The 13,603-nt window shown below is 40.7% G+C and overlaps 2 protein-coding genes across 3 annotated transcripts; both read left to right on the plus strand.

Moving 5' to 3' along the window:
• The first annotated feature begins 823 nt into the window (after positions 1-823).
• On the plus strand, positions 824-9,472 carry adora2aa (adenosine A2a receptor a). 2 transcript variants are annotated; one of them, XM_038703578.1, is made up of 4 exons: positions 824-1,113; positions 1,229-1,323; positions 5,164-5,873; positions 7,170-9,472. In XM_038703578.1, exons 3-4 carry the CDS (start codon positions 5,536-5,538, stop codon positions 8,017-8,019), a joined length of 1,188 nt encoding a protein of 395 aa, XP_038559506.1. In that variant the 5' UTR covers positions 824-1,113; positions 1,229-1,323; positions 5,164-5,535; the 3' UTR covers positions 8,020-9,472. The 2 variants fall into 2 exon arrangements, with proteins under 2 accessions (XP_038559506.1, XP_038559504.1); XM_038703576.1 differs by lacking the exon at positions 1,229-1,323.
• A 138-nt stretch (positions 9,473-9,610) lies between these two features.
• On the plus strand, positions 9,611-11,897 carry LOC119891748 (uncharacterized protein C22orf15). Its single transcript, XM_038703580.1, has 5 exons — positions 9,611-10,216; positions 10,500-10,586; positions 10,799-10,921; positions 11,325-11,399; positions 11,546-11,897. The coding sequence occupies exons 1-5, from the start codon at positions 10,000-10,002 to the stop codon at positions 11,674-11,676; spliced, it is 633 nt and encodes a 210-aa protein (XP_038559508.1). The 5' UTR covers positions 9,611-9,999; the 3' UTR covers positions 11,677-11,897.
• The last annotated feature ends 1,706 nt before the right edge of the window (positions 11,898-13,603 follow it).

A 13,603-nucleotide genomic window follows, 5' to 3' on the forward strand; every position in this document is an offset into this window, starting at 1 on the left:
AATGTCTAGATAAACCAGATTACATTTGGAAGGAAATGTCTAGATAAACCAGATTACATTTTATTTAGACAACGATTTAGGAAATGTCTAGATAAACCAGATTACATTTGGAAGGACATGTCTAGATAAACCAGATTACATTTGGAAGGAAATGTCTAGATAAACCAGATTACATTTGGAAGGAAATGTCTAGATAAACCAGATTACATTTGGAAGGAAATGTCTAGATAAACCAGATTACATTTTATTTAGACAACGATTTAGGAAATGTCTAGATAAACCAGATTACATTTTATTTAGACAACGATTTAGGAAATGTCTAGATAAACCAGATTACATTTGGAAGGACATGTCTAGATAAACCAGATTACATTTGGAAGGAAATGTCTAGATAAACCAGATTACATTTTATTTAGACAACGATTTAGGAAATGTCTAGATAAACCAGATTACATTTTATTTAAAAAACTTCTAAGAAACTATCTTGATAAACCAGATTGTATTCCATTTAAACAGCAATTAAAGTGAAAGTAAATCTCTAGATAAACCAGATTACATTTGGAAGGAAATGTCTAGATAATCTGTATTGAATTTCACTGAAACGGCGATTAGAGTGTAAGAAAATGTCAAGAGATACCAGATTGCATTTAATTTATACGGCGATTATAGTTCAAAAAAGAAAGTGTGTCATCAACACACTCATCTGTGTACACAACACATCCGCCCCCGGATAGGAAACAGATCGAGGCTCAATCAGGCTGAATATGTTTTATGAGGGAGGGGTGAGAGAGAGAGAGAGCGAGAGAGAGAGAGCGAGAGCCTCATCTGTCTCAGGTCATTCACTATAGAAGCGTTGTTACTCATCTCAGTGCGAGCAGGAGAAATTGATCCGACTTTGAATGCGTTTTAATTTCCTGCACTTAACAGCATTGTGAACTGAACTTAATAGAAGAAGTTTCACACTTAAAGGTTAGGCCTACTTGTCGCTCAGAGGGAAGTGAAAACGATCATTTGCGTGATATTTCTAGGTCGGACTTGGTTTTATCGCCTACAAAGTGCTTTCAGATATAGGCTGACATCTACATTCTGCCCGAAGGACATCAGCAAGAAAAGGTGAGTCCTTTTAATTAACAAAAAGTTTTGCACTGAATTAAAACCAATTAAAGTAATTGGATTTTGGACTGATTGATTGATAGACTGAATGCCTGCCTGCTATTCTTGCATTAAGTTTGGTCGGACCCCATGCACGCCCTGTTAACGTGCGGTTTGCGCAGCAGCACACAGCACACAGGCAGAACAAGGGAAAGCATCTGAAAGCACGAGGTAAATGTGTGACGAATGCGATGCAGTGATGTTTGGTACAAGATGTCCTACACTGGGTGTTGGGTTTCCTCACCTGTGAGAACAAAAGCGAGCAGAAATGAACCTGAAGAACGTAACAATTCAGTGAGAGTCTCCACATCATGCGTAGGAATTCCTGGCAGTTTCTGGAACTGCTGTTCATTTAAAAACAAACATGTAGGTCCTGGATTATAACTGATCATGTGAACCATGTGGGCAAATTGTTGAGTAGCCTTTCTAATGACAGGCTGGTTCAAGCTGTTAGGGGGTACTGGATCAAAAGTTTGCTGTTGGGCCCCTACTAACTAATAAAACAGGAAGTAATAATGCAACAGTACTGCAATACTTGTATTTATGCTGTACTTAAGTTGCAGTTTAATTTAAAAAACCTACATTTAATAAAAATACCAAAAATAAATTGACATGTAATGAACCTGGGGCTTTCCAGGGGCTTGGGGTTTACCTAGAAAAGAGTCAGGCAGGTTTAAATCAACCAGGTGTGGATCCGCAGCAAATCAAGTCTCAGTTGTGGGCCCTGTGTCAAAATGCAGCCTAAATGGTGCATATTTCAAATTGTGTTTGCAACAGAGACTCAGTGGGGGCTCTCAGCTACTTTTTGCTCCAGGGCCTTCTAGTGTGTTAATCTAAAAACAAACTGTTAAATGCTCGCACTGATGATTAGTCACCATGTTTTTACTCAGTGAGCCTACGTCTCTGTGTGGTCTATGTTTTCCCTGGCTGCAAGACAAATTTCCCCTCGGGGGGCAATAAATTAAAGGACCAGTGTGTAATATTTAGGGGGATATTGGCAGAAATGCAATATAATATTCTAAAGTATGTTTTCATTATAGTAACTGAAAATAAGAATCATTGTGTTTTTGTCACCTTAGAATGAGCCCTTTTTATCTACAGAGGGAGCGGGTCCTCTTCCACAGAGTCCACCATGTTGCACCGCCATGTTTGTACAATAGCCCAGAAAGGCGAGTTTCAGCCACCGTAGTTTCTCCTACATGCTTGGAACAGGAGCGTGAGGGGAGGGTTATCGGCTGGCTGCAATCTGCAACCTCATTGCTACATGCCACTAAATCCCACACACTGGACCTTTTTGAAGACCATGATTAGCTCATGGACACTTCAGTAGGGCAGTCTCTTGTCATCAGAGTTGCTCTTGCTAGAGGACAATCAACCCTAATCACTTTGTCCATCGGCACCGTATACCGACCTACAACCATGTCTGTTATCAGGTAGCTGAGAGTTTGGCATGTCAGAAGGACTATGCTCAAGTGATTTGATGTGTTCTTGATGATGCTGTAGGGTTTGGGGTTAATTAGTTTTAACTTTAATAGCCTTGTAAATTCGAATGATTAATTCACTTCCGAATTGCACCAAACATCTCAATCTGAATACAAAGAGTTTCAATTTCTGAGCAAAAATGTCGCTAGCCCAAGCCCTGCTTAAGAAAGACCTCACTTTGACTTGTTTCACGATAAATCCCTGGAGTTTCTCTGATGCGTTTCATTATGCCATCTCAGGACAGCTTGTTATTGTAGGATGCATTGCTAGCGTAGGGGAATGACTGTTTTCAGAGATTAATTTTTTCCTTTACTGTCCTCTGGGTTTTTTGTTTTGGATAAAACATTAAAATACACTGAAATATTACACCAAGCCTCTCTGACATCAAGACAAATGAACACCCTGGACTCAAACAAAAGCTTTATTTTTTTTAAGTCAAATTGATTGAACAAAACGACCTAGTAATAATTATCGACCTTGAAATAACAAGTCTTGGTATTAATAAAGAAGTCTCATCCAACCCAAAGGGAAAACCCTGACTCACAGAGCAAAGGCCTCGGTGTTCCACCACAGCTGTTATCTCCAAAAACACGACGTAATCCCAAGAAACATCCCCTCTGAGGGAATTCACCACCACAAAAACGTTCTGTCTGTGAAGCCTTTTATGGCCGATGGCGCACACATGCCAGGCAATCTAACTACACTTTGCGTCACTAATTGAGAATAGGCCAGGGGCCACACATATCAAACATCTAAGAATCACAAAATACCCTAAAGATCTACAGTAGCATAGGAGTCACAAGTTCTTCACTAAATGTGAATAAGATGCATTTATCCAGGGACGCTTACAGCTTACAAATCGAGCAATAGCTGCAACAGTTAGCTAAAACCACAAATTGGTCATCATGACCCATCATATATTATACAGACATTTCAAAACATGTAGAAGGTGTGTGTGTTCTCCTCTGTCTCTGTACTGTAGCCATAAAATAAGCCAACTGACGGCTCTAAAAGACCTCTTGAGCTATCTTAAATTTAAGTTCTTTTTCTTTAACCTGCATGAACCACTATCTATCACCTCCTAACATCGACATAACGCGCAAACGGTGGCGATTTATACATCCAGCAGACACAGAGTAACATTAGCATTCATTCCGTTGTGTTTCTGGCTACCTGGCATAGTTACTGCACAGGGTCACTGTAGCCCTATAGACAGGCCTTGACAGCTGTTTTCCGAGAGGTTCTTCAGATTTGTCTGATCAGATGTTGTACCAAATCTACATTCTATCGCAATATTATTAGAGCTGTGAGAGTGAACCAAAATAAAATAAAGTTATGGGCCCTAAAACCAAATCAACAACTTGAAAGACGTAACAATGCTCCGTCGACCTGAGGTTTTATTTTATTACCAAACTACACTGTGGTAATTGTATCTAGTGTTAATGGAAAAAAGATTGGTTTCACATCTAAAGGATTTCTTTAATACAGTAAACATTCATGACTAAACAAACTAATCAAATTTAATCTTTAATTGTTATTTATTATTAACACTCATCAGGACTGTGTGGGCGTGCTGTGATCAGATATGCCCGACACATTCTGATTCAAGTGTTGCTATAAACAGACTGCCCATTTGGAATGAGTGAGAAGAGCTCAGATAAAAACACAAATGCAGAAAACATTCAGGTGAAGAAACCAAAGCCTCTCTAACACAGAAAATTAGGTGCTCATGCTGGACACCACTGCCCATTGAGAGAGAGGTTCACTGACAAAATAGGCATTCAGGGCGAGTAGAAGTAAAAATGAAGGCTTTTCGCCTGTCACATATATTCAAAACGTAACTTTTAGCAGTTTGATGATACGGGTCCAGGTTGCAATACTTAAAAGTGAAACACTGGGAGCTCTGCTACGTGTATGTTCGACACTGACGAAGTCTACACAAACCGCTCTCCCACTGCTCCTCTGCAGGGTCAAGAGGGGCTATTTATAGAAAACATCGGCAACTCAAAGTCCCACAAAACACTCATGTGACTATTATTGCAGACTAAAATGAGTTTGTGACAAAGTTAATCTTCATATTGAATGGCCAAGTATTTGCACCAGAGGTTTCCACTTGTCAGAGCGTTGAAGCCTCTGAAAAAGTATTTAGATGTAATGCTCTTTAAAGCAGCTGGACCCCACCTACCCACTTATAGTGTGTAATTCTGAGAAACATTTATGCCTTTAAAAGGAAGAATTTATTTGATTAAAATAATCTGATAGAAACCAGGACGAACCTCCATTATAGAGAGGCCAATATGTGACATTTAATAATTCAGGTTCACCCTGGTGTTCTGCCAGACAAATACATTAGTCAATTCAGAGTAATAGAAGTCATATATGAAGAAATATTTCCTAAACCGCACATCATGTTTGACACAATCCTACTCTGAAAGATATCTGTTGCAAGATAGTTGTTCCTGTTGACATTCACTTCCTTTATTGTAAAATCATTTCCTCTTTTTCACTTCTGCACCTCTTTATCTCCAGCGACATTATGTTCCAGTGATGTGCGTTGTTGGCATCATCTCAGCCCCTCCAGAGGTTCATGGGAAAAAGCCACTGAGGGGAAGGACCTGAGGGGAGAGGACTGCAGATGAGCTTGTCACCAGGAGAGAATTGAGGCCACTGCGTATTTAGCGAATGCAGCTCCATGTGAAGTTGAATAAACCATTTTTTCTTCAGCATCTTGAGCTGAGCAGGTGTGAGGGAGCTGCCACAGCTGCTCGGGGGATCTGGTCTGGTGGATGTCTATGAGAGTTTTGCAGGCGAGGAGGCTGAGCTCAGCGGCTGCCAGGCTGCAGCTATGGTCGTTGAGGTGAGGTGTCCTCCCTCATCAGTGACCTCGCCGTTTGTCCCACCATGCCGGAAGACCCTGTCGCCTCCATCCTCTACATCATCCTGGAGCTGCTGATTGCTATGTTCTCCGTGCTGGGCAATGTGCTGGTCTGCTGGGCTGTGTGCCTCAACAGCAACCTGCAGAGCATCACCAACTTCTTTGTGGTGTCGCTGGCGGTAGCCGACATCGCCGTGGGCGTCCTGGCCATTCCCTTCGCCATTGTCATCAGCACCGGCTTCTGCTCCAACTTCTACGGCTGCCTGTTCATCGCCTGCTTTGTGCTGGTTCTCACCCAGAGCTCCATCTTCAGCCTGTTGGCCATCGCTATAGACCGGTACATTGCAATCAAGATCCCACTCAGGTCAGTGGCCCAGAGGAATTCTGAGTAGTTAGATGTGTGGCCGTGGATCCTCCTTATGCAGTTAGAGGAGAAAGATAAGTTGGCTTTATTAATGGTTTACAAATCATTTATGAAAGCTTTATAGGTCAGTTATAAGCTAAGAATAAAAAGCCATTAACAGCTGCAGTCTAGAGGGCTAATTAGAAAGGGAGAAAGTGCTGAGCATTTATTATGTACTACAAACATTTACAGCTGCATTAAAAACCACCAAAGGGATTATTCACAGCCTGGCAACCGAAAAGTAAAAAAAAAAAAGTTTATTAACTATTAATAAAACTATTAATAAACAGACTAGTTGAAATTTATAAACCCTTTATAAAGCATGCCTTTTTAGAAAGTTCTTAAGCTAAGGAAATAAAAATAAATGTGTTTTTGGGAAACAAAATAAGAACCTCAAGTGCGTGATTTAATATCCTTAAACAACAGAGAGTGCATTAAAAATGTGTCATAACTTGTTGTCTTGGCCTTTTCTTTCTTTTCTCAGCTTAGTCTCATGTATTTCTTAGTCCCAGGCAGAGGAGGAGATAAGTGTCTCCAGAAATGGCGTCTCCCACGAGGCCGTGTCCCCCTGGAGCAATCAAATGAATTTTGCTGTAATTGCTTATACAGGCCGTGTGACCCCCTGTGTAATCTTAACTTCATGATTTTTCTGTAAAAACACTGTGCTTGTCAGACTGTTCATGTTGAAAGTCAGCCTAGATTAGCTAAGGACGGTTTGTCCGTCACCCAGTGACACGCTGACCAGCAGTGATGCTGTAGCTCGAGACTGTGACCTCATCATACTAAAACACTGAACCTCAGATTCACATTGAGCTCAGCCTTCCTGTTTTCAGGACTCAAATGCGGGGTGGGGGGGCTTGTTTTTGCAGCATTAACCTTTGCACTTTAACATCTCAAGAATGTGATAGAAACAAGCAAAATATGTCAGCTGCTCTCCCACACTGCGCTACAGGCATTCTCAAAATAGTCTCTTCCTTTGCAGAGGGCTGAAAGACTTTGTTTGCTTATCTTTTCTCTTTTAGTTCCGGGAGGAGAAGTGCTTGCACAGAGCAATCAGCTGGGGAAATTATAAGTCATGGGGAACTTCAAATACTGTACACAAAAGATTATTAATTACAGTGCAGTCTTGCATCGAACATGAGATAATTGTTGGAAGCTTTCCGATAATGAATATAGACATTTTAGTATGACCTTTAATCTGTAACGTTCAGAGTTTTAAGCTGACAGACTGATGTTTCATATTGTCTCCCTCTCCAGGTACAACAGCTTGGTGACAGGCCAGCGGGCACAAGGCATCATCGCCATCTGCTGGGTTTTATCCATCATCATCGGCCTGACCCCCATGATGGGCTGGCACAAGCTGTCCGAGAGCGCCAACAGCACCTGCCCCCCCGGCCTGATGAAGTGCCTGTTTGAGGAGGTGGTGGTCATGGAGTATATGGTCTACTTCAACTTTTTTGCCTGTGTGCTGATTCCCCTGCTGCTGATGCTGGCCATCTACCTGTGTATCTTCATGGCCGCTCGCCACCAGCTCAAGCTGATGGAGGTGAAAGCCGTTCACGGAGAGAAGTCGCGCTCGACGCTGCAGAAGGAGGTGCAGGCTGCCAAGTCGCTGGCCATCATTGTCGGGCTGTTTGCAGTCTGCTGGCTGCCTTTACACATCATCAACTGCTTCACCCTCTTCTGCCCTCAGTGTGAGCGTCCTCCGCTCTGGATCATGTATGTGGCCATTATTCTCTCCCATGCCAACTCTGTGATCAACCCCTTTATCTACGCCTACCGCATCCGGGAGTTCCGACAAACCTTTCGTAAGATTATCCGCCGCCACATTCTGGGCCAGCGGGAGCGGTTTGAGAGTAGCAGCAGTATGCGCAACTCCACTCACAACAGCATCACTGACTCCATCAGACTCAAGGCAAACGGCCTCAGCTTTGACGTTTTTACTGAACACAACAGCTGCAGTAGCTGTGAAAGTTCTGTAGGGGGCGGTCTAGTGGCGGTATCCCAACCCCCTCTCTCAGTTGTCATCTCCCACTGTCCTAAGATGGGCTCTTGTCCACTGCAAGCCCTCAGACAGACTCAAATTCCCAGAGGTCAACATCTATAGCGTGCTGGCAAAGGTGTCCTAACACAGGAGCGGATCATTTACTAGTATTCAGGAGCCTTGCAGTAAAATGTCAATGTCAGCTCAGCAGCAGCTCTCAAAGGAAATGGGAGAACAGTAAGCAAATAATGGACAACGAATGTCACTGAGATAGCTCAAATCTCCTTGCTGTGAGAAACTGTCTCCACTATTTAAACAGTGATGTTTTAATTTAAACTAGACTAAAAGTCTAAAAGCACTGCTAGCTGCCCAAAGAGTTGTTCTGCTTCAAGACCCCCCACATGACCAAGAGTGGTTTGAATGGAATGAGGGACTGATGCCTGAAAGCAGGTCACACCTCAAAAATGGTTCTGCATTAAATGAATTAAACAAGAGCACAAAATCCTTGGCATTGTATTTGCAAATAGTTAGAGTTCAGTACGAATGCACTTTGACTGTTGAAATAGCTTAAACCCACCAAAGCTCAGCTCAATATGGAAAGAAGTGGGAGCATGGACCCATCACTCTCTTCAAACAAGAATGGAAAAGGCGATGATTGTCTTTTCAGGAAGTCGCTCCTGCAGGTAGAAATAATATATGATGGTTTCAATTTTTCAGGGATGTGGATATAAACGTACTCTGATGGATTTCAGCACAGAGCACCACCATGGTGTATGGGCAGAGCATTATTGCTTATGCAAGGCAAGGCAAGTTTATTTGTATAGCACATTTCAACAACAAGGTAATTCAAAGTGCTTTACATAAAATATAAAAGCAACAGGGAAATATAAAAAAGTTTAAAAGCAACATAGAGAAATTGAAAAAATACACATTAAAATATAAGTTACAGTGCAGTGTAAAATCAGGGTTAAAAGAGTTAAATGGAAAACAAAAACAGGCTGAGGGGTTGAGCAAATTATGATGCAGTACTGCATCATAATTTGCACCCCATCCTGAGGACCTGCCAGGTGCACAGACGGCGCCACCAGCCTGCTTAGCAACGTTCACCCTCATTTGCAGAAAATTAAACATTTTTCACATTCAGCATATTCCTTTGTAGTTCAGCCTCAACAGGAATGAATCGGTTCCGGTTTCATTTTTCACCGAGTTGCTCCCTGTTACTTTTGAATTCTTTCACCAGTGACAGGCTGGTTCAGGTTTGTGTCAATAGCGAAGTTAATGGTGTAATGCTGAAATAACCTTGTATTTTTGTTTGCTCAATGGGACAATGTGAATTGACTGTCCTTGTGTAAGTTATATTCATGTAAATGTTGACTTCTGAGATAGTTTGATGAATGATGGGAAATTATTTGAAGAGGACTGTGAATGCTTTTATTTTAGACTTAAATCAAACTCATGGAAGACACTTGTTTTTTATTTTTCCTGATAAATTCATCCTCAGTCCAGTGCAGCTATTGCCTTCTATGGAAGGCTAGCGAAAAGTCCTGTCTTTAAATAAATCCTTTTACTTTTTCAATGTGTACTTACAGTGTGGATTGATGCCGCTTGTGTGTCTGTACAATTAACGTGAAGCTAGAGTACAGCCAGCAGCCGGTTAGCTTAGCATAGAGACTGGAAAGAGAGGGGAAAAGCTAGCATGGCTCTGTCCAACTCAACACCTCAAAGCTCAATCATTTAAATGTAATTTCTTGTTTGTTTAATCTGTACAAAAGCCTGAGCTAAAACAATAAAGTTTCAGTTGAACATCTAAACAATGAGCTGAAACTCCACGTAAAGCTCTGTAAAACCAAGTAGAGCTGCAGATTCAGGAGGGTTATTTTCTATTGGGTCTGGCTATTTGGAACTAAGAAATGAATCTGTGGCGGGAAACAATATAGCCTCTTTTTTTCAGTCCGTCTTGACATCACTGTCCAACAACTATAAAATCCAGAGTGCCACTCTGTCTGTGTGGAGAGACTCCATGGATACAAACAACAGCAGACCCTTGTCCCCTTATTTAAAAGGCTTCAGCTGAAAAGGAGAAGAAGAGGAGGAGGAGGATGGATGTGTGTGTGTGTGTATGTGTTTACCATCTCTACATTATGCAGCCACTGCCTCAGAGCTGGGTCACAAAGTGTAGACCACAACACTGATCTAATTGCTGCGCTTTGTGCCACGTCCAGACGTGTCTCCCTGGGCTCTTGCTTTAAGCTAGTGACATTACAAGTGGAGCTTGGTTGCAGTCAGGACCAGAAAATGTTTGTCACCATACTGTTCGGAGGTTAGTAAAGTTCCTGGATATTTTTATTGTTCTCTGCTTGGCAAGTAGAAATAATTTAAACAACTTAGGATGTTGATGTAGAGTATTATTAAACATGGTGTTTAAAGTTTGATTATTTTATTTGTGTGGATGAGAGAACTTTTCTGCACATATTCAATATAGTGGTAAATAACCTGGTTTGTTTTACAAGTGAAAATGTGTGAATACAGGGAGAATGAGGGAGTCAAAATGCAATGTTTAATGTGCTGTGTTATATTTTTAAATAGATTTTTTTTATTCACAGACAGCAGGATGGAAATGTTCAACCTCAACTGTAAGCTGATAGACTTGATCCATCATTTAAAGGAGAGGTGTGGTCTGGATTTTAAAGGTACTTAACGGCACTAAGGTCTGAAACATCCAGGAATGAAACTAATCACATTCCTTTTTTCCCTTTTATCTCCCTATTGGGAGTGTAATGGAAACATAATTCATTTATTGAGTGACACCAAAAAGTCACTACTTTCACCTAGATTTTGGGTTTAAATACAAAATATTTTATCTTAAGTGCTCTAAAAAATGAAAATAAAATTCGCCCTGTAGAGTGTGTGGACCTGATGGACAGCAGTGGTAGAGTGATGAACCTGGAGGGGAAGCAGCAAAGTGTGGCTCTGGCCAGCAGCGTCCTGGTAGAGAGACACCACTACATCCTCCTGCGAGTGTGCCGTGAGTCTGTCTAGTTTTTCAAAACCTTGTTACAATCTCTGGCCTGAATAGTTTGATTGCCATTTCAGATTGTCCATTTAGAAAAAGGTCAGTGATAAGTTACAGCAAAGGCAATTTTTGGGGCTTTAAAATTATATTTACAGTTTTGGATAGTGAGTGATTTTAGTAGAGTTGTGTAGGTGTTTCTCGTGTGTGTGTGTGTGTGTGTGTGTGTGTATAGTTTTAAAGTAATTTTTTGGATTGGAGGTTATAGTAGCTAAAATTCTTGATTTGCTGCTCATGAAGGTTTTCTATAGAAACAAAAAAGCGTATTTAATTTAGTTTTTGGGGAAATGTCTCTGACAAACGTGCGCCTCCAGCTGTTTTACTACACATCAAAGTTCCTGACTTTACTTCCCTTCAGGAGATGGTGATACTGGAGATCGGAAATATGTGTCTCTCCTGAACAACTTCTCCCAGAGTCATCCTGAGTTGACAGGTAACAAAAACCACCAGCAGAGGACAAAACAGCTTCTTGACTGGAAGTGAACAGTGCAGACCAACCAACGGACGTGAAGTGGCTCTCTGGGGCCTCCTGTTGGTCAAACCTGTGTTTACAATTTAAATGAAACCCTTCTGTTGCAGAGCTGCTGAGGAAACTTTCAAAGCCAGACAAGGAGCGAGATGGAAAGACCAGAGGTGGACGAACACAGAGGAGCAAACAAACCAGGAGCAAAAGCATCTCTGCAAATAACAAGAGCCAAAAAATGAAATAGTTTCTACCTGAGTCATGACAAACTCTTAAGTCTGATTTCTGTACAAAATTTGAAACACATGAACAGACTAGATTTATCCTGTAGCTATACAAACAATCTATTAAATGCATCAGATATAGGTGTTTAGCAAATTTATGTTTTCTATTTTAGCGATATGTACTACCAACTGAGTAACTGTATTAGAAGAAGTTGTCTTCAATAAAACTAATGTGTGAATGCTATGAATAAAAACCACAGTGTCACACACACACACACACACACAGTTTCTGTGTCCAACTAAGCCTCCTGCTTGTGTGTTTGCTACACACTTGGCAATTATAGTGTTATTGCTAAACATATCTCCAGCACACAGGCTAAAAACAGAGAGGGGAAATAGTCCGGACTTCTGTTTATTTACCAGTCACATCTCCAATTATACACAAGGGAGAATGAAGCACTGAAGAAAGAAAACTCAAACTAGATATACTAGATATATTAGCTGATTAAACAAATATGTGACCATGACAAGATGTAAAGATTGCTGACAGTGTTTGGAACTGGCTCACTATGAATGACCTGCTGTAGTGCTGCAGCTGCTGCCAAGGCTGACTGCTACGAGAAAATAAGAGCTCACAGAGACTGCTGCACACCGAGAGCTGCAGGTAGTGAAAACAAAATACCAGATTCAAGAAAGTGTGGGAAATAATCTGAGAACGAAACTGTACTGTGAGAAAGGATGAGGTTGGCCAAGGCAGGGGTAAGAGTGAGACAAATCTATAGACAGGTGTGTGTGGGTGTGTGTCTATAGGCAATATTTATTAATATTTATTGAATTTATATGCTGCATTGTGAATCTGAGATATATTTGGATTTTTGGACCATGACAGAGTGGCATTTACCTTTCACATTAACATTTCATACCTTTTTCTGAGATCTCATTGGGCCATTTCTTCTTCAATCTTTACTTTGATGTCAGGAATATTATTTCTTTTACATTGACACTGACATTATTATATGTATTTCCAGTTATTTAGTTTATATAGTAGGTTTGCTGTTGTAAACACAGTTTAAATGTAGGCTAAATCTATTCCAATACAGTTCTGAATTAAATGATCATTTTAAAAAAATGGCTGATAAGTGGTAAGATTACATTTTTCATTGACAAAAGGGCACTTTGGGCATCAAAGGGCACAAGTGCAACTGATCAGAATCAATCGGTTGTTTTAAACAAAGTTAAATTGCACTGTAACTTCAAGCTCAGCATAAGAAACATTTGTATCCTGATCCTGACCAAGATCAGCAACTATGGCATGAAGATAATATAGTTCTGCTTCAGATTTACCAAAATCTTATATTAGTCCAATAGACAACAGCAGAAGAAATATCAAAAAACGGTGGAATAAATAAAGTAAAAGTCCTGCAATCAAAGTTGTACTTAAGTACAGAAGTATTAGCTGAAACATAAAAGTAAATTAAGAAAAATTAAAAACAAAAGTTATCAAAAAAAAGTCATATGTATTACTGTGGCATTATGTATAATTGGGTGTGTCATTCTGTATTACAGTTTTTGTCAATTGCTTATATGTGTTTTTTTGAAAGCATGACTCATTTCCTAAAAACTCAAAGCCAACTCCACATTCAAAACAATGTTATGTCTTCTCAAAATGATATTTTGTCTTCAAATGACACACACCAAATGGATAAGCATTTCTAAGAACCAATTCAGCACTGACGTGCTCAATGTAAAACACTACTGAGCAGGCGTTTTGCATTGTCAGTGTTACACTGCACTGCGGGGCAGCTGCGGCTCAGGAGGTAGAACAGTCATCCGCTAACCGGAAGGTTGGTGGTTTGATCCCTGGCTACCCCAGTCTACATGTTGAAGTGTGCTTGGGCAAGACGCTGACCCCTATTAATCCTGGTGGCTCTGCCATATGTGTGAATGTTA

This window comes from Micropterus salmoides, unplaced genomic scaffold, assembly GCF_014851395.1.
Source record: "Micropterus salmoides isolate LMB-PRFRI ecotype aquatic unplaced genomic scaffold, ASM1485139v1 Ms_hic_scaffold_7, whole genome shotgun sequence".
NCBI lineage: Eukaryota > Metazoa > Chordata > Actinopteri > Centrarchiformes > Centrarchidae > Micropterus > Micropterus salmoides.

Excerpts from the sequence above, each read along its gene's own strand:
- adora2aa (XM_038703578.1), top strand. The coding sequence starts at position 5,536 with ATGCCGGAAGACCCTGTCGCCTCCATCCTCTACATCATCCTGGAGCTG. Across the intron at positions 5,874-7,169 it reads GCAATCAAGATCCCACTCAG|GTACAACAGCTTGGTGACAG; the intron begins GTCAGTGGCCCA and ends CTCCCTCTCCAG.
- LOC119891748 (XM_038703580.1), top strand. The coding sequence starts at position 10,000 with ATGTGTGTGTGTGTGTATGTGTTTACCATCTCTACATTATGCAGCCAC. Across the intron at positions 10,217-10,499 it reads TGTCACCATACTGTTCGGAG|ACAGCAGGATGGAAATGTTC; the intron begins GTTAGTAAAGTT and ends TTTTATTCACAG. Across the intron at positions 10,922-11,324 it reads CATCCTCCTGCGAGTGTGCC|GAGATGGTGATACTGGAGAT; the intron begins GTGAGTCTGTCT and ends ACTTCCCTTCAG.